Source organism: Taurulus bubalis, assembly GCF_910589615.1.
Source record: "Taurulus bubalis genome assembly, chromosome: 21".
NCBI lineage: Eukaryota > Metazoa > Chordata > Actinopteri > Perciformes > Cottidae > Taurulus > Taurulus bubalis.
In genome coordinates, this window is record NC_136609.1 from 7220702 (window position 1) to 7248464 (window position 27763).

Below are 27763 nucleotides of genomic sequence, written 5' to 3' on the forward strand. Positions count from 1 at the left end.
CTGATCTCCGCCGAACACGGAGAGGTCGACCGTAGCGCTGGGGACGTACAGTAACACCTGCAGCACAAACACACACTCAAGTAAATGGAATTGTGCGTCTCATGTACAGAAGAGCAAAACCCAGTGAAGTCGCCACTCACGTCTCTAGTGAAGGGGAAGACAGTGAGGCGGTAGTCGCTGGGGAACTCGTCGTCCATCATGACGTGCCGCTCCATCTGCACCACCCTCTCTGCATCTGCCGAGAGTACTGAACTGTTCTGCAACAATCTCCATCAGCGTGATAGTGACTGCTTCATAAAGCCTCTCTGCTGTCAGAGAGACTGTAATACGGTGAACTAAACCACTCAGCGGACAGTCAAACATGTAAATAAACGTTTGAGCCACACTTCAGTGGGTCCCTCGGGAGCCAATTAGAGCATAAAACCAGGAGACGCTTATGACAACGAATGCGGTTGTTTTAAGGCATTTATGCGCTTGAATATCCAGGCCTCAGTATGAGCCCTTCACGTTCCCGTCGCAGTCAATAAGCGTCAATACATCAAAGATGGCCGCGTGTTTGTGCATCAGTTCTATGACTGAACGCAACGATACACCTGAGAGGCACAAACTGGGGCCGCTTGACGAGGAAGTGAACTTAAAACGTGTAATTTTCTCAATGGAGCTCGGCGTGTTAACGATAAACAGTTATTAACCCGTTTATCGTTAACTTATTAACTTCTTATGCTCAGAGCGGGGACGACTAACGGAAGCGCGTGCTCTGCTTCATTTACCTTCAGCTTTGTCGAAAGTGACAAAAGCGACGCCGTCCATGTTGGTGGGATAACTGACCACCTCGACGTCTCCTCCGCGACTCCTGCGGCAGCTCTGGAAGTGAATAGTCAGCTTGTCGACCATCCTGCCGACGGGCAACGCGTCGGGCACACCGGACACGACCACCGTCCGGGCCTCTCCCCCGCAGCGGTCGGTCTCCATTACGGGACGCGGACCCGGAGCCCAGCAGACGTTAGCTTTAGCATTAGCATTAACTGCTAACACGCGCTTTCTCGTCGGAGCTAACTCCCGTTGCTATAAACACTCACAAGTTCCCAGAGTCGTGGGTTCACTTTCACTTTCGCCTTGTCGTGTTACGTGCTGTAGTAACATCATTTATCCAGTAGGCGTCTCTGTTTCTCTACATTTCACCCAACGAGACTGTTTATTCAAAATGGCTAATTTCATGCAGACGAAAATGAGGCTGCTAAGCAGAGCAAATATCTCTGCAGTGCCCTAAAGGCAGAGATACAAACCTAGAGCAACATTTTCCATAAGGTTGCCTCATAATGTTGCTCCCCCCAACACACACACTAAAGGAACATCTTGCTCCGGAGGAAACATTTCAATACGCCCTCAGTTTCATATCAATGCAATGAGTGTTTTCGACACGTGTGGTGCAAACATTTATTAGAGTCCAAAAAAAGAAACAAGAAAAGAAAGAAAAGCCACACCAGACAAAAGAACACCTCATGATTCACACAAATAAAATCCCAAACCCCCCTCTCCAAAAAAAAAAAGCCAAGTAGTGACAAAGTTGATTGCATTTTTCTTGTGCATATAAACATTTTAATTAAATATAAAAGAAAGTGGCCTGGCCGAGTGCAACAAACGGGTACGAGGGGGGTAAATAAAAGAAAGCCCAGGCCCCGTCCGACACCGATCAAATCTCCGTCTCGTTCATCACTTCAGTGCAAATCCAACATTCACTGTGTATAAAAGTGACTTCAAATAATTCAGGTAGTATATCTATTATTCAGTGTTTATTATTGTGTGGGCTCAACATTGTACAAGTGGCTGGGACACGGATGGTGGAATTATTGATGTGTTAAATAAAAAATAAAAATAAACACTTGGATGTGAACGCTCAGTTCGATGCGGAGCCACAATTTCACGTTGTCTTGAGTGGGCACAAAAACGTTCTCGAACCAGAAGCTGGTAGATTGTGTGTACGTTCAGCTCGATGTGGCGCCGTCACCTGCTATCGAAAGAGCCACAGTGGAATCTCGCTCTCCAAACACTTTCACTTTTGAACAGCAAACTAGATTATTATTTTTTTAGTATAGAGAAGGGACCTGCTCAGCAGCCGCGGACGCATTTCAGAAACAAAACCAAACTCGGGGCCCCGACGGCCAGCAAAAAAATAAAAGTGAACGTTCATTCTTCAAACATTTGATACATTTTTTTGTTTCTTTTTTGATTTTATTTGGACAGAGTCTGGGACTTGAACCGAGACGGTCCAGACTGAGGCAGCAGAGGCAGGTGGTTGGATGTGCGTTTGTGTGGCGCTCCTTAGACGCCCTCGAGATGTTGATGGCGGCTATGAGCCGGCCCTGTCCGAGCCACACAGCTCCCCGGTGTGTCTGCCGCTAGTTCGGAGTTCGAAGGTGGCCTGGGGGCCGCCGCGGTGGAGCGCAGCGCTCGGGGCGGCGTATCTGGGGGGTAGCATGGCGAAGATGGAGTATGACGAGGCCAGGCGTCCGCCAGGAGCGTCTCTGGCCGCGCTGCGCAGCCGGGGCTGATGGTCCGACAGCCGCTGGATCAATCCGCCCCCTCTGCAGAGCTCTGCCAGGAGGTGGTGGGAGTCTGTACAGCCGATCCCCTCCGGAGGATCCGTCACTTCCAGGATCTGACTGCTCACTGCGGACGGACACACGCACACACACACACACACACACACACACACACACACACACACGCACACGCACACGCACACACGCACACGCACACACAGGGCATTGTGAGCAGCGGAGCCAGTAAATAAAACAACTGGTGAAGAGAAAAGTCAGACCTGCACCATCGGGAGGCTTCAATAAACTGCTGCCAGCACTACAGCTTTAGGTGGAAGGTCGGTCGAACATTTTTTTTTTATTTTACCAATTTCTTGATAGGTTACATTTTAAAAAATGTATGATTGTCAGTTTTAAAGTTATCGTTGCTTTTCTTTTTTCCCAGACGGCGTGACATTTCAGAGGTAGCGGTAGTTTTGAACTTCCCACCGACCTCCTTGTTGATTGTACAAGTGGGATTGTTGACAAAAGCACCTGAATAAGGCCAAGAAATATATACAAAAAAATAATGAAAAATGAAATACTTCGTCGGCAAGTGCAAAAAACTAGACGCCATATTAAAAATAATCAGCACTTTTTTTTCTCTCGGCACAAATACCGCCGGGGCTGCAGGTTCCACAGCCAGGTGTGGATTCTGCCCCGTCTGTGAATTTATTCTGCTTACATTCACAAATAAGACGCTTTTCCTCCGCAGCTGCAGGAGCGCAGCAAGCACATTTTGACACATAAAAAAAAAAAAAAAACTTAAATCAGTTAATCTGCTAAATAGACGACACAGCAGCTGAGTTTTTATCACGAGATGGAATCTCAACGCGAGTTTTCTTTTTCTGATTGACACCCAAAAACTAAACTTCTGATGAAACAATATGCTGGAGTTTTTTTTAGCAACATAGAAAATCTCTTTGGTGCTTCTTTCTGGACGGGGAGGGCCACATTTCGGTCAGGGCCGCTGATAAAATAAAAAACATGGCCGCAGCTCGAGGTTCACTAAACTCAAGCCTCCCTCTGGACTTCCTATTACCTGCTTCACCTACACTGAGATCTGAAGACAGAGGTTTTCTGCTGGCCTTCCTCCCGTGAGCGCTACGCCAAACCCCCAGTGGAGCCTGAGGAGACAGAGAAAGAAACCAGTGAGCTGAAACCGATCGAAGGCAATTCCAACAGGACTTTCATGCGTCCGTGAGTCTGACCTGGTGTTTGGCCACCATGTGGGCGGTGTGGATCAGCGGAGGTCTGATGGAGGGTTTGAACTGCAGAGGTTGGCCCATTAGAGAGTAGTGTGCTTCACCTAGACGTCACACACACAAAAATAATAGTTATCACAAGCTGCGGAGTTTTAGGTCAATAGAAACAAGAGGCGGAGCATCTACTGTGAGTTTATCCTGAGAAAGATGTGTGCCAAATGATGCAAAAAAATAAATAATAATTTGAGCAAACAAAAATATACTCTAAATAATTTAGTTTAGTTAGCTGAGCTTAGTTAGCCACTGCTTACATGGTTAGCTAGCTAGCTAGCTACTAAGACTGGATGCAAGCTAATAAAAGTACAAACTACTTAAGTGTGTCTGCTTGTCATTCTACCAATGTTTCCGTACCGCCCTAGTAGCAGATAACAGCCAATCAGAAACTTTCTACTCCAATCATGTCATTGGCTAAACAGAGCGTGCAGACCGGGGATGCAAAAAAAGGACAAGTGAGCAAAACTGAGTGAGGAAGTTGTTATCTGTACTTGTGTAGATAATTTACAAAGCACAACGTATTTTTTGTAAAAGAATATTTGCGCACACAGGATTGTGGCAGAAATACAACTCCAGAAGTTTTGATTATCCTGATATGAATCTTTTTGTATTGTGACCTCTGACCTTGTCCACTGTGGCAGAAGGCTGTAGGGAGCGGCAGGTGGTGCGGGTGGCGGGCCATGATAGGGATGGACGAGATGCCTGACGGGAGGCCCTTGAAGCTGGGCGGCTGGCCTGGTGAGGGAGTGAGCGCCGGGGACAAGGGCCGGCTGCTCTACACGCAACACACCGGCGGTGAGGCGGCAGGGGAGAGAACACAGAGACACTTTCATTCAAAACAAATAAATATAAAAAGGGGAAAAAAGCAACCGTAAAAAGAAAAAGCAGTTTTTTTTTCTCTCTCTCAAAGTCGTTGCTTTAATGTGCCGTTCTATGCACATTAGTCCTCCTTAATGTAGCGTTGCACCCTAATGCTCGGGACTATTTCCTCCTCGTTTCCAGGCGACGCCCTGCGCCAGCGACTTCATTTGCGGAGCCCGTTTACTGCGACATTTAACCCGCCCGCAGGAGGAATTCGGCAACTCTGCCGTCACTGTCGGGCTCAAGACAACCAAAATAAATTGCCTCTCAAATTGCTTTCTTGTGACCGCCTCAGCTTCCTGACACATACCGTGTTGTCCTGTGCGGCGAACACTACCTGAGCAATTTCATAATTTAATTTAACATTGTTTGGAAATTGTCGCTGTCAAGTCAAAACCTCTGGGCCACTGAGCAAGGTTATTAAAAGGTTATAAATACAATCGCATGAATGCTGTTTCTTTGAATATTTGGACGCCGTCTGACGCACATGGGCTGCGTTTGTACCTGGGCGCTGTCTGGAGGCGCGGGGAGCTCGGCGAGCCTGCGGCCCCGCTGGTGCTCGGGGCCCGGGTGTTTGTAGCCGGGTTGTTTCCGCTGGCAGGGGGAGGGGGCCCGGGGCTGCTGGCAGGAGGGCGCCGTCATCTGCAGCATCACCATGCCGCCGCCGGGGGCTGAGGGTAACAACCCTGCACGAACATGCATAAAAAACACAAAAAAGACACAAAAGAGGGGAAACAGTGTTGAAAAGAGGCAAATGAGGTCAGGCAGACACGGTAAAACACTTAATACTGCTTGTTTTTTTATTTAATTCATCATTTATGCACCGCAGTACGTTGACAGACTAAATGCCCTTTTATTTTTCGCCCCGAAAGCTCTTTTTCAGCACTTTTGTTCGGCTACACAGCCGCTGAACATTTAGCTTCTAAGAGCCTTGATTATGAAGCCGCATCCACGTGAAGCACGAACGGTCCATTCCCCTTTCGCTGCTCAAACCCTCTACGATAATGCTGGAGATCCAATTATCTTATTAGTTGGCGACGCATTAATGCAAATTAAAAAAAACTAAAAACAATCAAAGAACCTTCTGCTCTGTGAGAAAAAAAAATCCATCTAATTAATTTCTGTTTACATAAAGCTCGCATTAGGTGGAAATCGTGTCGTAGAATTTGCACAGCCGACGCCCCTGCTGATTTATGAACCGTCACCCGAGAACAGTTGCAAGGACAATGGATGTTTGGACTTAAAATCGGCGGATTACTTCTGGCCCCGGCCCGGCCAATTAAAAGTGTTTGCCATTGCTTTGTGGGCGAGACCTTCATCTGACCTCATTACCGACGAGGCTGGAAGTGACGGCTCCCACCCCATAATAATCAGGCATGAATAATAAAGGTCATTAGTAAGGAGGCCTTCCCACCTGGGCCTCTGGACAGCCAGGCTCTAAACCCTCGCAAAGGCACATGAAGACGGCTCATTATGGCGACTTTTATTCCTACAAACAACGTTTTTGAATTATATCTTTTAGGATGATTAACCTATGTATCTATTACAACTATAGAAATATGTCGCACATATCTGCTGATTACACCTGTATCAACATTCAGCCCATGTTTTTATGAATGGCATCAAAGCAGATCAGGTTGATGGTCTCCCAGTGAACAGCAAGTTCTCTTTAAAATCGTCTTTTATTTTAATTTTAGGAGGACGGTTGGAGAAACACAGCAACTTCATCAGCGGCGTCTCACTTCGATGGATTTTTTCCCCCCCGCTGTGCCAAACATTTTGACTGAATGGTTGTCAAAGTAACGGTCGCAGCGGTCGACCTGCACGCCTCACGCTTTCTCATTTTGAACAAAATAAATCCAGAGTGTGAATTTAATCACGCTTCTGCAGTGGCAAAGTAAACCCGGGGAAGATTATTTCATTATGAAGAGTGGGGTCGAGGCTGTGGAGGAGCACAATCTGTGAATATTAACACCGAGAGATCCCGTCGCTGTGCGTTTGGATCTGGAGCTCAGACTCGGCTGTGGGTTGTGGGCGTGTACCTGCATACTGCTGGCCCGGGTGCTGCTGGGAGACACAGGGGGATGAGGTCTGGGAAAACTGGAGCTGCTCCATCATCTGGGCGGGCAGGAAACTCACCGTGGAACTGTGAGAGAACACACAGGAAGCGTTTTAGAACGGGGGCGTTCTACAGCGCTCACGTTAAATAGGACCTGCTTCACCGTAAAAGATGGAGGGATGATGAGGCCTACATTTATTGGGTGGATTAACCAATTCGTGGGCTTGAGAACTACCTTCGTAAAGGTGAGCCCGTATATTTCAGAGCTGACTGGGGACAGGATGGGGTCTTAAAGAGACAGGCGCTGAACGAAGTGTTTCAGACAGACGTGAATACAGGTTTATTTAGACAAACATTATGAGGAAAATAATGTTTATTACATTTTTTTACATTAAAGCATGGAGAGACGTTCTCGTATAAACCCCAAATATAAAACCTAAAAGTGAGCCTAACACGTCCCCTTTAAATGTTGCCCAATCTGTCAGCAGCAGTAGAGCTTCTGGTCCTTCAGGGCCTCAGAAAAAGTAGTGCAACACGACACTCACACCGCTGTGATTAGAAGAGGACTTCTAAAACCTGCACAGACATGTGCATCTCCCTGCAGCTGGGGTATTACATTTGAAATTTAACTTTCAACTCCATCTGCAAAGCAGGCGCTCGGCTCTGTAAGCAACCCCGCCTGCAGGGACTCGTGTCCAGCTGGTGAGAAAGCCGGCTGCAGGTGGACAGCCGGGCCTCATGGGAGAACGTTGAGCTGCTCGAAACGCTGCCGCATAAATCATTTTTCCATGCCGGCAGCCCTACTAAAGCAGCCTCGTTTTACAGCTGGGACAATGAGAGAGAGTGACCTCCTCTTCTTCTTCTTCTTCTTCTTCTCTGTCTCCCGTGTGTGTGTGTGTGTGTGTGTGTGTGTGTGTGTGTGTGTGTGTGTGTGTGTGTGTGTGTGTGTGTGTGTGTGTGTGTGTGTGTGTGTGTGTGCATTGTTTTTTCTGCAGGTGATGACTATGGTACATGGTTGTTTTTCACGTCTGGCGTCTGTCGTGTGTATGGGCGCGTCCCAGCGGCGCTCCACTCACCAGCATCCAGATTGATTGGGTCCGCGGAGGTAGCAGCTAATTACATGTTGTGCTTTCTGTGAACTAGTTCTATCAATCAGATTATAATGAGAGCGAGCGGCAGGGAACCGGAGGAAGACGGGAAAAGGCTCTTTGAGAGGACGTTCGTCAGCTACCAGCGGAGCCGGGTCACCAAAAGCCCCCGCTCACACACTGTGAGTAAAGATGACCTTGACTCGGAGGCTTTGGGGATTCACCGTCAGCTCTATAAATAAGAGGCAGCTCCAGCATCACGTACCTGCAGAGCGGTTTCTGGGACAAAGCTCACCTACGGATGAGCTAATGTTTCATCTGAAGCAACTTCAGCCGTTAGCGACTGTCGTTAATAAAAGGAGGGACATGAATCATGTGTGGGTTTATTAATAGACCTTCTGCACGATTATTAAATGGATCAATGTAAACTCGGTCATGAAATAAATAATGTTTATACAAAGCATAAGCGTGCAATAACAAGGTGAACTAATGACTCCCATATATTGATAAAGTATCAATGCAATGCTCCCTATGAATGCAATGAAACCTTTTGAAATGAAAATAGTGCTTTTATTTTGAAGGAATTGTACATTTAACGTGGAACCATTGTACACCGTATTCTCTTAAAAAGAGATCTCAATAAAAAAAAATGTCCCAAGCGAGATCATAAAACACATCTCATTTTCCTTTTCTGTTGCCGTAGTAACGCGCGGTAAGCGTCGGCGGGCGATTGGACGCCGTACCTCATGGTGGTGTGCTGGTTCGGCGGGAGCAGGCTGTAGCAGGGCTGCATGCCGGCCACGGCCACCGGACCCTGCCCCGGCTGACAGGACACAAACACTGGCTGCTGGTACGGCTGCTGTGGCACAGAAACCTGCTGCAGGGGGAAAAACAGCCGGTAAATAAAGCAACACCAAAGAAAACTGAGTTTATTGGATAATTCCAGGACATGACTGTTAGATCATTAAAAATAAATAAAACCAAAACCAAGACAAAGAGGATACAAATCAATAAATCTAAAAAGATGGCTTTTTGAGATTTTCTCACGGCTTCTGTTTTAAATGTATACTCCACTTCCTCTTTACTGGACATTTGAAACCACTTTGGCATCATTTTGTATTCTCCGTAATGTTAAGAACAAAAAACTCAAAAGTACCCAGCGCACGCTTTTATTTTTTAAAGCTCTCTTTCGCCTCTACGCTGGTCATTTTAATCAAAAGAGGAACGCTTGCAAAAATACCTGATAAGACTGCATTGGAGGGTACTGGACCATCATGCCTTGCATCTGGTTGCCCATATTGCTTTGCTGGTTGCCGGTGAGAGCCAGGCTGGATGTTGGCTGCATTCCCATTATGGCCTGGTAGCTGGACGCTGGGTTGGGCATCATGGCTTGGTGCACTGAGGCGGAAACGAGAAGAGGCACAAACGCTGTGACCAGAGGAAAGGAGGCCGCTGGTGGGGACGACGATAACAACACTGCCATTAATATCCACGTTCATTGGTCATTCCTCGTCATTGGAGGAGGAGCTAAGCGGCGGATTGAAAGACGGTGGAAGAGGCATTTGAGGCATTCGGGGGTCAATGAGAAAGTCAATATATTTGATTTAGCCCACGGTGACCTGAACCTGTAACCCTGAGCGGTCTGGCCGCCCACTTCCACTTCGACGAGTGATTAGGTTCAGCGGGGTAAACAAAGAGCGGCAGCATGTTTCTTTAGTGCTGCTTAAAAACACATTTAGAGACAGAAAATTAAACACACAGAGGACACAAAGTCACGCGGAGCCGTCCTGGTTTTTCCCCGCGCAGCCTTAAAATGGCGGCACTCGCTCCTAGCCTGAGGGGAAGCGATCGGACGCTTAAATGTCAAGGTGACAAAGAGAGACGTCTGAAAAATACTGTCCCTCGTGACACACACACACACACACACACACACACACACACACACACACACACACACACACACACACAGAAACACACACAGACACACACTAATCCAATGGACAAAAGGAGAGGACGTCCTTTTGTGAAGGTGTCTTTACCGTCTGCCGCCCCGGGAGAGAAAAAAGTACAACTAGACAATGAGAGTGCTCGGCGAGGGGGTGGGGAAGGGGAGGGACTATTTTTATCCTCCCTCATCTCCCACCTTCCCTCACGAACCGAGCATGAAATGACAGTAATATCAAACGCACCCCCCTCATTTATTCCATTCGGCAGATTGGGACTTCTCCACTGAAGATGTTCCTTCTTGTTGCCGCTCTTCGTCCCGCGAGCTGAGGGAGTGAGGGGCTGAAAAAGAGACCGGTTCACTGTGAGATACATAGAGGCCTCTCAGACAGCGTCCCGGCCCCGCATCCCGCCTCTCGAGGCTCGCCGGTATCCAATCACACTTTAGATCCCGAAGACCGCCAGGAGGAAGAGGAAGGCCCAAACAGAGAACAGACAGGCATCCCACCATAATAGCCACGGCAGTTTACTGCATGCATCTGCTATGTGCTGTTTTAACTGTTTCTAATGACCATTTAAAGTACCTTTTTAAGTTTCACTGAAACACGCCATACAGTCTTCCAGCAGTGACATTTAGTGTATCCTAAGATTAGGGTTGCGACAAATTATTTGAATCTGCCGATTCCTTTCTCGTCTAATAGTTTCACCTTTATGTCAGAAATTATTAATGTAAGGCCCGTCTCAAACTCAAAGACATTCAGTTTGTTATCGTAAATGATAAAGAACGGCAGCAAATCCTCACATTGGAGACGCGCCATTTTCAATTTTGATGGTGTTTTCTTCGCTGCTTTTTCTTTTCGCGCAACCTCCATGAGGTCGGTCGCATTCTTCTCCTGGCGATGACGAATGAACTCAATCATTACTGAACAGTGAAGGGGAAGGCGAACAAAGGCTCCGCATAGAATAAATACCAGCCCATTTTCCCAGAATGACCATGAATGCAGCCGAAGCCCTGTGGCGGTCTGATGCAAGGCGGTGGAAACACACAGGTGTCTGTGGACCCCCGACCGCGCCGTCAGAGAATCCCCACTGATTACTCATTTATTGTGCGCACTGTTGCTGCAATATCTTCACCTTTAGTCGTCTTATATAATTAATATATATATATATATATATATATATATATATCTTTTTTTGGGAATTAATGTAGAAAAACAAGGAGGCACTGAAGTCATTTTTTTCCTCCGCTTCCCTGAGAAATAATTGCTGTCCTTTGCCTTTGTAGGTCAGCTTCATTTGTCCGCCGTCTTATTCCCCGGGTCCCCAGCAGGGAAGCCACATATGCTGCCGACAGATGACAGAATAGTGCCGCAGCCACTTACAGAGACGTGCGCGGCAGCGTGCGCACGAGTCGCGAACGTGGGCGACATCGCATCCAGTTAAGCGAGAGCGCGTGCGTGCGAGGAAGACCGAGCAGGAGCTAACAATCTCATCTCCTGTGGTGAAAGGAAAAGAAAAAACAGAATAATCAAGTGGATGATTCCCGGGGAGACGTGTGAACTCGTAAAAGAAACAAAAGAAAACAAACACGGGACAGAAAAGGGGGAAATGTTTGTCCTTCGGTAGAGCCGGCGGACTCCCTTGTGAAGAAACACACAAGAACAACAAATAATCTCAGAGAGGGAAGTCGAAGTCTATTGATTTAGTGCGAATCGTGATACGGCGGCGAAGGCTGAGAATTCAAGGGAGAACCAGTCGCTCGACATCAGAGGCCGCAGACCTAAAACATCCTTTGATTTGTCTGCTGATCCACCATGTAGATATTTCAAAGCCACGCTTGAAGAAGCTGAATGAGCTTTGGTCTCTCATTTTTAGCATTTTTTTTTGTCATGAAACACAACTTTGATAAGATTTTATGTTGATTTAAGTGTAAAATAACCAAAACGGAGCCTTGAGTGGCTGAGCGTAGCTTGGAGTGTGATCTCACCGCCTCATTTGTCACTTTTGACCCAAATTATTACTGTGAAAATAGTTATCTCTTAAGAGAATAGTGTTCATACCTTGTTGCTGGGGCAGGTTTTGGCTCTGAGGGCAGTTGTAGGGCAGCGGGTTGACGGGGGTCCGGTAGTGCTGCTGCTGGCCGGAGCAGTGCGGGTGGTGGGCCGACGAGCAGTAGCACGCCGTCATCTGGAGAAGACATGACGACAAACTCAAGGACTGTGCGACAGCGCGTGGACCCGCTTCCCTGCGAGAGCAGACGTGAAGAACTGACGGCTCCTACCTGCTGCACCGGCTGTTGGATGTAGGCGTGCTGCTGGAGCAGCTGCTGGTTCAGCGCGGACCCCGGGAAAGCCGCGGGGCCCGGTGTGGAGCTGGGATATGCGTGGTTGGGGCCCGGGGTCGGGAGTGGGACGGGCTGACCCTGCAGCAGCCCCGGGTGTCCCCCCGACGGCCCCGCCACCATGTAGCTTGCAACCTGCTGCTGCTGCTGCTGGTGGTGGTGGTGGTGGTGCTGCTGCTGCTGCTGCTGCTGCTGCGGCGCTCCCTGCAGCACCATGGCGGAGGCGTGGTGGTGGTGGTGGTGGTACACGGCGGAATAGTGCCGGGCTTCCGCCGCCGAGGCCCCGCCATCGGCGGGCGACTGCTGCTGCGCCAGAGTCATGTGACTGAACTGGGCGCCGAGGGCGTCGGGCTGGACAGAGAATTCAGAGTTAGCAGACGTCTTGATCGTTAAAGCCACTCAGAACGGCGATCAATACGACAGTCGGCTAAGTGCAAAGACATTTGCTAAATTGACTTTCACTTGGAGGTTTAAACAAATGCAGGGAGTCTAAATCTGACCCGGGTCTGCGGGGACACAGAGTCCAAAGCGAGCTATTTATCGGCATCGGTCACTTCTGACATGTTGTTGGATAAAAAATGGTGTTTTCAGCTATGGATTATTCAGCACCAACATCTGGTGATGAATTAAATATTAATGGAACTTTCCACGTGCATAATTAGTCGCAGAGGCATGTCTTTCACTAAAACCAGGTCAAAAATGAGGTTAAGCGAATGCATGATCTATATATGGTACCGGCTGCGGCTGGATTCAGAAACACCTTTCCAACAGGAAACACCCACTGAATAGTTGAGCGGCGGAATAATAAGAGGTGTGCTTTGAAGTTTGAGACGGTGAGATGATGCTTGATTTAAGATACCAATAATAAGACTTGCGTTGAGCCAAACCTCCAGTTACAACACACAAGGAGAGCTCTTGTCAAATATTCAAAGATAACTTTGTAAAGCAAATAATACACTATAATAGAGCCAAGTCTGACAGAACAAAGGAGCATAATTAAATGGAATAAAGGAGTTATGTACCACAGTGTACTGTTGGTTAGGACAGACAGGCAGGAACTGAGGAGGAGGAAGAGGAGGATGAGGATACGAGACCTGTGGGTTGTTAACAGGCTCAGAGGACAGCTGGAAAGGAGGACAGCTCGTCTGAGGAAGGAAGGAAGGAAGGAAGGAAGGAAGGAAGGAAGGAAGGAAGGAAGGAAGGGGAAAGAGATGGACAGAGGGACAGGAGGAAGGACGCTGGTAAAAATCGGTGGGAGCCTCAACTGACCGTTTAAGTCTCCTAAAGTTACAACAGAAATGGTTAAACGTTCCTATTGGTGAGAGGGGTTTATCAAACTTATTGAAGCTCCTACCATCCTAGCTCCCATTTCAACACTGTTAGTTAGTGAGGGTTAGAAAAAAAACAACACTGTGCATGAATTTAATTAGAATGAGGACCGAGTAAGAACATGTAGCCCCGCCCACTGACCTGGGAGTGGAGGTGGTTGGTCGGCTGCTGCTGCGTCAGGGCGGGGATTGGCTGCTGCGGGCTTTTGCCCTGCTGTGGGTTCCTGCCAGCGGGGCCGACGGAGGTCGGGTTATAAACCACGGCGCTGCCATCGGGGTGGATGAAAGGCTTGCCTGTCCAATTCAATTCATAGGAGACAAAACATTTGTACGCACACCAACAATGCAACGTCAAACAAAACTAAAAACACTTGAATTCTGCTGCTGGTGGACACGGTATGAGAGGGAGAGGCAGCGGGGGGAAGACAACCTTGGCAGCTTTTGAAGTTTGCGGCTCAAAAGTCTACAACTGGCCCACGATGAATATTTACAGATTTCTGCCATCTGTTCGGTGCATTTTGATCAGCATGCTTTGCAACACTCATTTTGACGGACAAACCGAGTGCAGCCCGGTGCCAAACTGTATTGCGGTCCCCAACGCATGAATAATTCACGGGGAAAACCAGAAATTTACAAGACAGGAGGAGGGGAAAAAATATCCTGTGCCTTCGTGGGACTTTTTGATTGGAGTGAAATGGAGTCTTGGAAACCGAACTCTTTCACCCACCTGTGTGCGGGTTGACCAGAACGCTGCCGGGCGGGATCCCCGAGGCCTCCAGCGGCAACACGTAATAGCTGGTTGCGTCTGCGGCCGTCGGGGGCTGCGGCGGGACGCTCTTGATCATCTCGGGGAGCCCGGAGCCCCTGGTGTCGGCGGCCGGGTGGATCAGAGGTGCGCTGGGGATGACGGACCAGGACGGGGCCGAGACCGGGAGAGGCAGCTGAGGGCGGGACAGCGAGCTGGACGAGGAGCCGACGCTGCTGCACGATTCTGAGCCTTGAGGGGAGGCGGAACAACGAGATTATCATCTGCTCCCCACATGTCTCTGAATTGAGAGGAGGAGGAGCGCTGCTTTAAGCTTGCAACATCATCTCTCGCGGGTGCAATGCATTCTGGTCTCCAGATGCAACCGCTTATGGAGAAATTAGTTTGACGGTCTCCCTGTGTAATAATAATAATTTGCCGCAGGAGAACGTGCAACATTTCTTAAAAGAAGCGCAAGGAAAAGAGAATACTCAGGGAAAGTACAAGCGCTGCATATACTTGAGTAAAAGTGCTTAATTACCACAAACTGGATGCAGAATAAAAGGACAACCAGACACTGAAATATGACGCTGAAATTACATCATGAAATGCAGAACCAATAAACTATTTTAACGGCGTGCCGCTAATTGCAGGGCGACTGCAGCAGAACACGACTTCTACTCCCAAAACACAACGTTGAGTGCAGCCAGCCGCCTCGTAAACGACTTAGAAAGCCGCCCGGCGGGACGCCTGCTGCTGCCTCTGCGTGGAAAGGAGAACACAGCAGGATATTGGCAGAAAATAGAAGACTCGCCTGTCTTGGAGAGCCTCCCGGTGCTCTTGCTGCTGGCCGTGCTGTCGCCCCGCACGAGGCCGGGGGAGATGCCGCTGAAGCTGCTGGCCTTGGTGATGGCGGGCCGCGGGGCGAGCCGGTTGGAGCTGTCCGAGCTGTCGGTGCTGCTCCACGGCCGCGGCTCGCCGTGCCGCGGCAGCGTCTCCGTCTCCGAGCTGCTCTGCCGGCTGGCGCCCGACCGGCCGGCCCGTAACCTGAAGGAAGACAGTATTTGTGTTATCTCATATTAACGTGCGAGTTGAATCCTAAACTACAGTTCAGTTTTTATCTAGCTAAAAATAAAAAAAATTGTAAATAATATTAGATTCTGCAACCTGTCGTACAGCAGAAAGATTTCTTTCACAGTACACACTCATTTGGTCCATTAATTGTCAAAAAATTATTAAAATGGTCCATCATAAACTCCAAATAAAGACATTTAGTTTATATATTTTTGTTAATCGCATTTTTGCTTATTTTGTTAAATCATCAAAACAGATTCAGCGCTAAAATCCAATCATCTTTTCCCCTGAAACGCAGGCTAGTAATGACCAATCCCTCTTGTAGCTTTAAACCATTGCAACATTTTTACCAATCTTTTGAGAACATTATAAATTAAAAAGTGGGGTGAAAAGAAACGCAACACAAAACTAAACCAGACAGCTGCGTAAAACTGTTAAAAAGAAATAGCGAATGCATTTGGATTTTTCAAAGCCTTCAAACGACTCGACCCATGACATCTGAAACACGGCCCGTGGGACAGCGATGTAGATTTAACTGGAACAAGACTGCAGCGCGATCAAGAGAGATGCCATTTCAAAAAGAGAACTCATGGTGTAATCGGCGAGCTTTAGGGTGGGAATGGGTCGTCCCACACGGCCAGAAAATCCCATTTAACAGAAGCTTTCCCCCCCGAGCGGCAGGAAAAAAAACAAAAAAATCCTCAGATCAGCACGTCTGCTCCTGAGCGAGCCGATTAAGGCGCACGGCAATTCGAAGGGCTCTCTCCTCTGAAAGGAGCTGAGCGATGTGTGACGAGGGTGTGTGGGGTGAGAGAGACCTACCTGAACATTTGCCGCCTCTGTTGGGTGCTCATGCATGCGCCTTCATCCTGAGCGCTGAGGGGAAGGGGGGAGAGGGAGACAGAGAGAGAGAGAGAGAGAGAGAGAGAGAGAGAGAGAGGTGTTACAGGAGAGAGAACAGGCGCTGGCAGAATGAGATATCCTCCATTTTATAAAAAAGAACAGGACGGAGTGGATTCTATGAGGGAGGGAGGATATAAAAGTGATGGAACGTCATTTAAAAAGGAGAAGCCAGCTGAAGAGCTTTAGCTACCCTTTAAAAGGATCTTATTGGCCAATTAACTGGCAATGTATCATCCTTATTGGGAAACAAAATCACGAGTCAAGGAGAGGCGGAGCAAAGGCACACTTACCTCCGATCTAGTATGAAGTGATCTCCCTGTGGGTGGAAAAGAAAAATCACAGTCAATTCAGTTTGTTCTCGTCGGCATGTTCTCCTCTGCTTCATACTGAAAGCTGCGTTGTGATAATTTGGCCACAGCGGCGTCAATCGATTTATTAATGCACGTAGAATGTGTGACGGCGCGCTGACAGGGTGCCCACGGACCTCGGTGCACCTGCTCGCAGGTCTGGTTATAAACGTGGACTTAATAGATTTGGCTCCACATCAGAGGAAAGAAAATTCATAAATCCAGCGGCGGTAATTGGTAGCAAGAAATGCGACTGAATTTGCACATGAATAGAGAGGACACAAAGATTTGTGCAACATGCCCCCTCCCCCGCCTACACAAACAGCTCTCACATCATGTGCGAATATCCTTTCTCTGGCTCGCTGGTACTCCTCCTCCCTCTCCTCCATCGATTTGCTCCTCTTGTCAGCTTTCAAACGCATTCGAATCTGGCGACGACACACGCACACGCAAACAAACACACACGCACGCACACGCACGCACACACAGAGCTATGTCAGGGACGCCAGATTGTCCCACTCTTACCAACATGTCAGAAATGAAAGTGACAGCTTGGTGAAGAAGAAAAAAAAAACACACAAAAAAACAACACTCACACATTCACACACACCAGAAGAAGAAAAAAAACACCTACCGTGCTGTCATCGCGATCAAAGCTGGAGTTGTCTCGTTTGAGAATGTAGCGTTTCTGAAAATCGTCCGCCCTGTCATCCTTGATGTGCTCTGAGAATTTCTGATCGGGTCTGTTGGTGAGTGGGGAAGAGGAGGTTGGGGTTAGTTCACATGTTTTCAGGCAGATGTTAACCAACTAACGGATCCGTCCATCGGCTGCGTCAGTTGATGAAGCAAAGTGTGCAGAGTGCTGTTAAAGTGGCTCACATTCTAGTGTTGGTGGTCTTGTTGATCACCACTGACTTCCCACTGGGGTCCACGTTGTGGTCCATGCCAAAGTAGGCGGCCACTCGGTGGAGCAGCATCCTGTGGTAGGACGTCATGGGCGGGAACTTTCTCTTATGGCTTCTAGAGGGAAACACCGACATGACATCATCCGTAATGTTGACCCACACTCAATATGTCATACTTCCAAAGACACGAAAAGAAGAATTCGATGACCAAAGGCGACAGTAAGGTCATAGACTGTTTTAACTCAAAGGGGATGAATAATATTTAAATCAACGTGTCTTACTCATTATTGCTGATGAAGTCCAAGATGTCCTGTTCCAACTTCAGTAGCATGATCCGATCCCTAAATAGAGAAATGACACACATTGAGCTTGTTTTTGTTGTCTGAAATGCATACATTGGGCTCATGATCACTCGTTATTACTTGTTGGGTCATAAGAAACATAATCAATGATCAGATAGTAGTAATGACTTCTCTAAAGGTCACAGCAGAAAGTAGCACAATTAAATTAATCTGTGTCTTCATTGAAGGTGAATACTGTAGCTAGAAAGCTAACGACTAGCATGCTAACAGAAGGAATCGAGCCTAAACCCTGAACTCCAAATCCTAAATCCAATACCCTGAATACCAAAGGCTGTAGAGCTTGTAACGGTACAAATGGGAACACTTTGCGATATGTCATGTTACCATGGCAACACCAAAGGATGTTATGTACAATTGTGGGTTTGGGTCTTTATATTTTTCTCTCCTTTACTGCCGAAGCAAATTCAGGCTCATTCAGTGTTTTGAACGTCTTCCCGATCAAATAAATCAATTTACTTGTCAAAACAGCATCACTAACCCAAAAATGTAAAACCAAAACAAACAAAAACGCCATGATGAATAAATCATGTGTAATGCCTTTCCACAAGCATGCCTGATATGAAGCACTGAACAAAGAGCTAAACATCTGTTCAACATCTGTACGGTGGCCTAGCAGGCTCAAACCAGGACCTCCTGAGAGTCCCAGCAGCAGTGGACTGGACTATGGGAGGAAGCGTACCTGGGGTTGCCCTTCAGCGTGTTGACCAGGAACTCGTGGAGATCGATCCCAGTGGAATCGGTGTAGTCTTGACTGGAATCTAACCAAGAGATACAGACGATGTTCAGAGATTCACCCTAAAAATGTCATTCATACGACCAATAATAATTTTATGTTCCGGCCCGTTAACGCCACTAATGAATGATAAACAGTTAATAAAACGCCTGTTGCAAATAATTAATCAGCTTGTCATTCAACTATTTGCAAAGAGAGAAAAAAAAAGGAAAAGTCAGACTGAGGGTGACATTGCTATTTGGTGTGACCAATATGAAGAAAAAATTAATCTGGCCGCATGAATCAGCATCATCGAGCTCTGCCAGCTGAACCATTTAAGAAATGAGGAAGTGGTTGGGGAACGAACTTGACACCAAAAAGCATGTCCCCGTGTAGGTGCAATAAAAAAGGGACCCAAGGGTGGGGGCCCGGGGTGGGTGTGTCTGGTGGCTATAATTGGCGGCTGCCTCATCAGCGGTGTCGCTCCGCAGAGGGGAGGCAGACACCTTTTACGCGCCTGTGGGAATCCGGATAATTGCTTAACACCTTGAGCTCGTTGCAATTAACTGAATCACGCCAATTATCGGCCCATAATGAGATATCATCTCGAACGTGGGAACGCTTTCGGACAAACCGGAGGGCACTGGGTCGGGGGTCACTTGGTCGTGACGGTAAAACATATAATTATAAGAAGTGACATGGATTGTGTGATCATTAAAGCATCTATCCATCTATCTAGGTATCCATCTATCTATCTAGTGACCAAATGGTGGGATTCTAGATAGAAGTTCTCTATATATGAATTATATATTTTTGGGATGGGAAAAAGCACATGCATCTTTTATGGGGTAAGCAATGTTTATAAATGAGGCCCCAGGTGTTCATGATGTAAAGAAAAGCTGGAGGTGCTAATGGGAAGACGTCTGCTCCCGTGACAGCAGTCTCCTCACGTCTTCTTTCCAACCTTCAAATCCAAACAATATAATGAAATGTGTACGAGGAAGAAGAGGAGGAGGCGATGACGGAAAGCGGCAAAAACAAAAACTCCATGGAGACCTTCTGAAACGAGCGTTTCACACACGAAACAAAAGCATTTCTCACCTCTCGACAGCATCTTCCTCTGCGTTTTCTCGGGCTTGTCCGCCTTGTCGCAGCTGTCCTCTTTCTCCGCCTGGTCCTGCGCGGCTCGCTCTTCCTTTTCAAAGGGCTGGAGGACGAATCCATCCTGTTCGGCGGGGAAAAAAGAAATTCAGAATGAGGAAAGGAAGAAAAAGAAAAACGTCTAATTTGCGCGTGAAACCGATCTTGGGTGTTCAACAAATGCTGTGTGTTAAGTTACCACACACACATACAAGTGCAGCATTTTACAAGAGCTTCAAATACTCTGATTGAGGAACGTACGTGAGGCATTCATTTGGAAACGAGGCCCTGAATATGAGGGCGTTTAATTTGCCACGATCGTGCCTGGAGGTTCTAGGTTAATGAGAGAACGTCACGGCAAAAGAGGTTTCATCCAAACCAGCGTCCGGAAATTCCAAATCACAAATGGCAACTACTGTGTCAGAATAGCTTGTTTAAAATGTTTAATAAAATAAAACACGGCATAGAGTTAGCTGTAATCCCCCGTCGACTGTAAGAAAAGAAATCGACTGTGCTGCAATCTGAATGGAAGATGTTTCGGTGAGATCTATTAAAAATGGCCTTGATTTACCCCAGTCTTCCTCGCCACACACACACACACACACACACACACACACACACTCTCAACTCAGAGCGGTATCTGATTTGCTTTTCAGCCGATCCTACAAAAGGCTGAAAGGAAAGCTGAAGAGAGGAGCCGGGGTTTGCTGGCGCGCGCCGCAAAGTGGATTAAACGCACAACTCTGGGAGGCCGACATCAGAGATAGCGAGTGTGTGTGTGTGTGTGAGAAACGAATAAATGAAGGAGAGACGAGGGTGACCTGATGGCGGGAGAGCAGCGCATGACCAGAAAAAAGGTCACAAGTTCGATCCCCGTAACAGCTGCGGAGCAAGATAATGAGACGCCGCGTTCTCTTTTCGTTCCTGGATATATGTGAAAATGTTATATGCTAATGAGGAACGCGGCTGACTAATTGCCTCAGCGAGACTGGGAGAGATTGAAAAAACTGTGTGTGACAGCCAGTTTGTGTGTGTGTGTGTCAAAAGCAAAAGCATCTTTTATTTTTTCCCTTCCCCTGGCACGAAGCGGTGAGGTTTTGCTACTTAATGCCACCCTCGGCATCACACGGGAGCCGCCCGGTTGATGTGCAGCTGTTGCGAGCTGCCTCGTTTGTTCCCTGACACCCATTTACCTCGAGATAAAGGAAAAGCAGCGTGAAGACGAATATGTAATGAACGCGCTGTCAGTCTCAAAACAAAACAAAACAAAAAAAGAAAGAAAGAGAAGGAAAAAGGAGCGCCGCGTGCTTTCGGAGGCCCTCGACTGTCGGCCATTGATTGAAGTTGACAGCCGGGCACAAATGTAGTTTTTCCGGGGACGCCTCGGACAGTCTTTGGATCCGTGAAGCCTTTTGTTCGCGCGTACAGTCTGACATCGGAGACAATAACTCAAACAACGGGGAAATGTTCAGATTTGATCACGGTTCGAATGCGTTTCTTGCAGCCTTAAGCGCTCTGCCTCTTCTTCCCTTTATTGCTTTACCTCGCCCCTCTAGGTTAGTTTGCCGCTGAAGGAGTCTCGACTCCGGGCCCAATAAGGGCAGCGGGGGCGGGGAGGAAATATCGGGAGTATTCAATTAGAGCGCTCCACAGCTCCTCCGCAGCTGACGTGCGGAAATTGTAATTTCCCCGACATGATTGATGGCGGTAATACAGGCCGTCATGTGAGCGCAGGCGATGCGGGACTGCTGTGGGAATAAAACCCGCCCTCTGGTTCTGGGACGCTCGCTGCTGACTGGCTGAAACGCCTGGAACAAACACACCTGAGCGTATGTGTGCGCGCGCGTGTGTGTGTGTGTGTGTCTATGTGTGTGTGAAAGCGTGCCAGGAGCTGTGCAGAGTGGCATGTAATGGAGAAAGTTCCTCCAGAGAGGAGAAATATAAAAGAAGAGTTGATTTAGCAAACTGGCGGCCGGCTCGCTGTCGGCGCTCAGCACTTTGATGATGTGATGTTTTCATGGAGCGGCAGGTATTTAATCACAGCCGTCAGACGGAGGCTGCTAATCGAGCACCGGAGGTCTGCCGGCTGTAATGATCTGAAATGGAGGGCTGATTCCCGGTCAGCACTTCGGTGCCACGCGTGTGGGGCTTGTAGCTCGGGGCATTGGGCAGAGCCACCTTAATCACACGGGGGCTTGATGAGGAGTTGTGCTCCAGATGTGGTTGCATGAGAGTTCGGGATGTGCCGGTATCACATTTTGTGGACGTAGTCGTTGTGGTTTGTGGACCGCCGGTTTGAAGCATTGAGTTCTGTGATTTCGCCGTCTCCATGTTGTTTGATCCACAACCAAATGAACGAAAGTTACCGTATTTGGAGTGACGTAGAATATACGGCTCTGGTAGCGGCAGTGACCTGTCAATCACATTAGCCCCGCCCTAAAGCATACCCTGCTTTATGGTCTGTTTGACTCTAAATGGACCATAATTTACTAAATGAACATCATGCTGTATTGAAGACTTGAAACTAGAGATTGAGACATAAACTCATGTTTACTGAGGGAATAAATCAAGAGAGAAGTAGAGTCATTTATATAGACTTCTATACAACCAGAGGAGTCGCCCCCTGCAGGTCAGCAGAGAGAATGCAGGTTTAAAGACACTTCCACATCGTCTTGACTCGGCAGAACCGGAGGTTTCCTCCTGGTAGAAGAAGAGCTTTAAGTAAGGAAACATCTTTATATTGGTGATGTTTATGTACTGAGGTGGTATGTTATACATTACTGTAGTTTGATGTTTGATTTTCTACAGCTGCACACTTGATGCGCTCTTGATGCAAGGAGTTTCTTCTTCATCAGTAAAATGCACGGTCTCTCTCTCACCGAATGTCGCTACTCGACGTCCATCAACTCTCTTAAGCGGTCAGCTTCCTCACGGCCATCGCAGCTCATCAGGCAGGCATTAACCGGTGCGTCTGCTCCGCTATTGTCACCGTATCGGCCGTGATGAAAACCTTGTTTCCGGGTACCGCCGGCATCAGAATATTTCACACGCTAGGTAGTGTGACTTGCATACCAGCACATCCCTCATGAGAACACACACCGGTCGTTCAGAGACGGTTACCTGAGGTGCTGCTGAAGGCTCAGGCATAGGGCAAGGAAAGGACTCTTCGCACACCGCCAGGCTCCGCACGAGCTTTAGCCTTGTGTTGGACTAAGGGGGTGCAGGTAAGTGGGCACAGTTAAAACCATGCGCACACACACACACACGCGCGCGCACAATTGAATCAATATCATCACAGTGACAGGCCAAGAGTCAAAACAAGTAACAGCCGGCGAGCACGATCGATTCTTGCAGGCAATTCATACAGTTTCAATATTTCACGGTTTAGCTGACAAAAATATTTTCTTGAGTGACTGACGGCTGAAATGATTGTCGACCAGGTGGCAGCAGGAAATTTGATCAGAACAATGTTGAAGAAAAAATGAAAAAATGGAGTAAGCACTTTTACATAAACCCAAGCAATGTGGTGTTTTTTTAATCTTTTTTTTCTTTGGGAACATCAACAGCGATGCAGGCAAGCATACAGGACATGTCTATTTCAAAACTGTTGTTTTTTTTCCCCAGGCACGATTCACACCACAGCCTCCCCTATCACTCATGTAATGGCATCTCAACATATTGCAGCTCGTTTTAAAACCGTTTGCTTGACAGGAAACACGAGTACAACTTCCAGCACACAACGTAAATCCAAAGTGCACATTACACGGGTTGGAGCATCCTTGCACGTCATGCATGTCGGAGCGTACCGTACCTTAGAGTACTTCACGGGCTGTCCATAGGGAGGAGGGAGGGATGCACAGGAGGAGAAATCAAACAAACCACAGAAGTTTGGTTCGGGCACACAGGATTGTTACTTCGAGAAAGTGGCAAAGTTTGAATTAAATATGACCGGCCTACATTTTGTGCATGAGTGCGCTCCTTAAAAGAATAAATAAAAAAAAGCGGCAAAACATTTCATACCAAGGCACCATCTTTTTTTTTTCTAAAAGACAAATAACCTCCTGAAAAGGTGTTTTCTTGTGTGTTCGCATTGATCTGTGGAAAAATATAATTCCCTGCATGGCATGAAATCCTCAAGTTGAGCATTTGCTGTTTCCCAGGAGCACAAATTAATTCGGCAGAGCATATGCTACCAAAGCGGCTGCACTGCGGAGCCCCCCACCCACCCACACACAAACATTGCAGAAAACAAATGCCAGACATGTGGCTGTAAGCGATTTGGGTCAGTTTTGTGCGTTGCTCCTGGCTCCATTTAGCCGTCATGTGAATCAGAACCCGGCTGAAGGTGAGATGCACAGAGAGAGAGAGAGAGAGAGAGAGAGAGAGAGAGAGAGAGAGAGAGAGAGAGAGAGAGAGAGAGAGAGAGAGAGAGAGAGCCACTGCGCTTCACGCACCGGTGGGTCTTTCTGTGTGTGCACAAGCAGAAGGTCTCTCAGTAGCGTGCATGGCGAGGCGAAGGAGGGGAGGGCGAGACCTGGCAGGAGCCATTTCAGGCAAAATTGTAACAGAGCCCAGTCCTCTGCTTCCTAATCCCAACACACACATCCACACACACACACACAGCTCTGTCCTTCCCACCTGTCCTCTGAAATCTTAAAGGACAACCCCTCCCCTCCCTCATTGAGCTCGAGGGCCAAATCGCACCTCGAAAAATGGGCCGCCGTTCGCCCCATCTCTGTGACCTGCCGCGCCCCTTTTTCTACATCAGGTAGTATGGATGGAGGAGAGGAGGAAGAGGAGGAGGGGGGGAGCGACCTGGGACTGTGAGCGCACCGCTACACCGGCTAATTGAGCGGCGTGGGGCCGGTGGGGAAACGAACAATGCCGGCAGGAGATAAAGGAATGGGGAAAAGGGCTGAAGTCAGCAGAAGTAGGCCGGCCACCAGCCACCTGTCCTGCCGCAGAGGACAGGCGCTGGAGAGCTGGAGGCAGATGGTGGCAAAGTCACCCAGTCTCTCTCTCTCTCTCTCTCCTATTTCCTCTGTCGGGAATGCTTTTCCACGTTACACCTACCGCCTCCTGCCCCTCCCCCGTTTCTTACCTCTATTTCTGAACATTTCAGGCATTTAACCGGTGCCCTTATACTGAGCGACGAAATTAGCTCTGCCTCTTTCGCGGCTGAAAAATTACGAGCGGAGAAGGTCAGGGGCTTCGGCGCGTCTCTTGGGCGAATCCCTGTGTGACCGCGGAGGGAGAGCTTTGGGGGGGAACATGAGAGATCACGTTCTGCACTTGGAGATGTCACGGTAAAACGTGAGGAGGGGGAGGCAGGGACAAGTCGGTTTTAAGGTGAGATGTGCAAGGAGAGGGACAGTGTTTTAGCTTTAGGGGCAAGAACTGAGGAAAGGAGCAGCTTGCTGTAAAGTTTGACCAAAAACACTAATGTCAACCGCTAGTTGCAACTCTATTCTCGTTATGAAAAGCTTGCTTTAATGCGGTGACGACATGCAGTATCAGTCTAGTGCGATTGATTTTTGTTTGTTTGCATCGGGGTGATGCCGTTTTTGTGAAACAGCGGCCACAAGTGGCAATTAGAGATACTGGCGCCTTCATTTCTCAAGATTGCCTCAAGTTGCTGAAAGAAATAATACAACATTTTGAGCAAAACGCCTGACGAGACACCAACCTCATGTCTTCCAGGCCTTATGCTAAGCTAATCGGCAGCTAGCTGTAGCTTTGTGGAGTAGCTCCGAGGGCATTTTCTCTTCTCAACGACGACGTCACTGAGGCTAAATTGCAGCAGCACGGGTGTCATAAAGTCCGCTCAGTAGTCAGTTAAACAGAAATAGCTGCCATCATGAGCCCCTGTTAATCTACTGGTCATACCAGACCAGGTACGGCTGTAGCAGCAAAACTGAGTGTATTGAATTGAGCAATGGTGCATTTTATTGCTTATGAAGTCAACTTTATATTTCCAAAAGGAGGACTGGGCCATTTCAGCCACCAAACGTTACATAGTGTAACTTTGAGTTCCTTTTCTGCCCCGTCTGTTCTGCATGGATGCGCCATTGAAATGGCTGCGACTTCCACCTTCATGCTTCATTTACGCCTTCCTTCCTTTTTCCTTTCCCTTCATTCTTCACGCTTTCTCACCTTCCTCCTCTCCTTGATGCCCTGTCCTCTCACCCCTCTCTCTCCCTCCCTCCCTCGTCCTCCCACCCCCCGCCGCTCCCCCATGCTGCTGTCATTCTGGTCCTCGGAAGAGGAGAGTAACGTAGACGCAGGAAGTCGGCAGATAAGCCAGGATTTGAGGTCCAGATTATCTGCCTGCCCGACTCCCTTCCCTCTGCCTTCCCTTGGCCAGATTGGCCTGAATCCTATTTTTAGGCCGCGGCCAAAAGGCAAAATCCTTTTCCTTTCACCACACTCAGGAGACAATTCGTGTAATTCTCGCGTCACTTGGGTGAGCGCAAACCCCCTTTTCCCTTTGGAAGGCAAATTAAGAAGAGCAAATTTTCCGCCGCCCCAAAGCACAGTCGTCGCAATGACATAGACCTAATTAATTAGCGGTTTATTCGAAAGTGATCTCAGTTGCCCTGAATCCCCCGTAGAGCCGCCGCTTTACCGTCTCCCGTGGAGAACAAATGAGATCCACTAGTTTCCACGAGCAAATGCTCTTTACTCGTATCGGCTTCAGTAGCGGCCGACCTCGGCGCCGCGGCAAAGGCAGAGTCAAAGCCCCACATTATTATTTCAGCCTGTGCAGATGATACTTTTCAGGAATAATTTGTCCTGCTGAAGCTGCCGGAAAAAATATGCCTTGAACGCCGCGGGTGACAGGAGGTCCCCCGGGGCGGTTGGTGTTTGACGGTTACTGAATTTTCATGGAGGGAGGGGGCGAGAAAGAGAGAGAAATCCCTCCTGGTCACGTTGCCGACACCTCTAACCTCCCCGAATAGAGGTTATAGTGTTAATAGTTATAGTCGTTATAGTGTCATATTGTGACATGTTAAAACAATTCAAACAAAGTCTGGCTTTTTGTGCTTTGACAGTGTCGATCATTCCGTCTACACGAGCTGAGGTCTTTACCTGTGCGTCCCTCTTATCGTTGCCGTCGTGTTCGTCCCTGCCGCTCTGGTTCTGGTCAGCGGCCTCAGAGTTGGCGGCGTTGTCTTTCGCCGTTGGCACCGTGTCGGCGGCTTCGGAAACCTTCATCGTTTCAGTGTCGACTGTATCGGACATTCTCATTGCAAAGTCTTACTGGGAGAGGCTGGCGAATACAGAGAACCTGGAAGAGACGGGAAAAAGCCTGTGAGGGACGCTTTCTGTGGGAGGTGACAAGGAGGAATCACAGGTGGCAAACAAGTTTACATTGGTTGCGTGTTCGGGGAAGCAGCTCTTCAAAGTTGGCAATTGGAGCGACAGGATTTTTTAAATATATATTTTAAATAAAAGATATCTATCAGTGTTAATTCCGTGACTGAGACTAGACGGCACCAATGTCTGATGATGTCAACATGTGACATTGGTCACACAAAAAAAACTAAAAAGTGGTTTAAAACACAAGAACTGGACCAAAATCTTTTATTTGCATTGACAAAAAAGACAAGACGAATATTATACGGTTTCTTTTTTTCCTTTCAATGCAACAGTTTCATATCGTGTGCCGAGGAGTAACTCACTTAAGTTAAACAATCAACATAATTTGGCAACCGTTTGCATCGACTAAAACCATACAGAAAGCTACTTTTCTTTGACTAAGATAAGACTTGAATGCCCAGACTTTTAGTTTGTAGCCGACAAAATGTTGGCATCCTGCTGTAGAACATTCCTTAAATACTCATGTCATCAAAACATGTGTAATTAATATATATATATATATATATATATATATATATATATATATATATATATATATATATATACCAACACAATAATACACCTTTTCGCTAGTTGGAGTAAATTTATTATGACAGAAAAAGGACAACATAACTAAATTGTTTTGTAAATTGAGAAATAAACGTATACATCCTGCAAATGTTCCCACTGCGAGACTAATAAAGGAATATCTAATCTAAAAGTATAACGTTGAGAATCCTGGGTGTGTCCAACGGTT

General features: G+C 47.7%; 1 protein-coding gene across 1 annotated transcript; it reads right to left on the reverse strand.

Annotated features, from left to right (window-relative positions):
• Nucleotides 1-1449: 1449 nt before the first annotated feature.
• Nucleotides 1450-26932, reverse strand: r3hdm1 (R3H domain containing 1). Its single transcript, XM_079236977.1, has 23 exons — nucleotides 26737-26932; nucleotides 19609-19732; nucleotides 18475-18553; nucleotides 17715-17774; nucleotides 17408-17548; nucleotides 17163-17271; nucleotides 16861-16956; nucleotides 16472-16497; nucleotides 16101-16154; nucleotides 15019-15251; nucleotides 14187-14456; nucleotides 13602-13753; nucleotides 13154-13276; nucleotides 12072-12482; nucleotides 11851-11977; nucleotides 9087-9244; nucleotides 8590-8723; nucleotides 6742-6845; nucleotides 5204-5385; nucleotides 4463-4613; nucleotides 3791-3888; nucleotides 3622-3706; nucleotides 1450-2670 (listed from the first exon to the last, which is right to left on the reverse strand). Exons 1-23 carry the CDS (start codon nucleotides 26893-26895, stop codon nucleotides 2351-2353), a joined length of 3396 nt encoding a protein of 1131 aa, XP_079093103.1. The 5' UTR covers nucleotides 26896-26932; the 3' UTR covers nucleotides 1450-2350.
• Between the last annotated feature and the right edge of the window lie 831 nt (nucleotides 26933-27763).

Bases quoted from the DNA above. Each gene is read 5' to 3' on its own strand.
- r3hdm1 (XM_079236977.1), bottom strand. From the start codon at position 26,895: ATGAGAATGTCCGATACAGTCGACACTGAAACGATGAAGGTTTCCGAA. The intron at 11,978-12,071 runs GTAGGAGCCGTC...TGTCTTCTCCAG, and splicing joins TCCAACAGCCGGTGCAGCAG to ATGACGGCGTGCTACTGCTC. The intron at 8,724-9,086 runs GTATTTTTGCAA...TTCCCCCTGCAG, and splicing joins CTCCAATGCAGTCTTATCAG to CAGGTTTCTGTGCCACAGCA.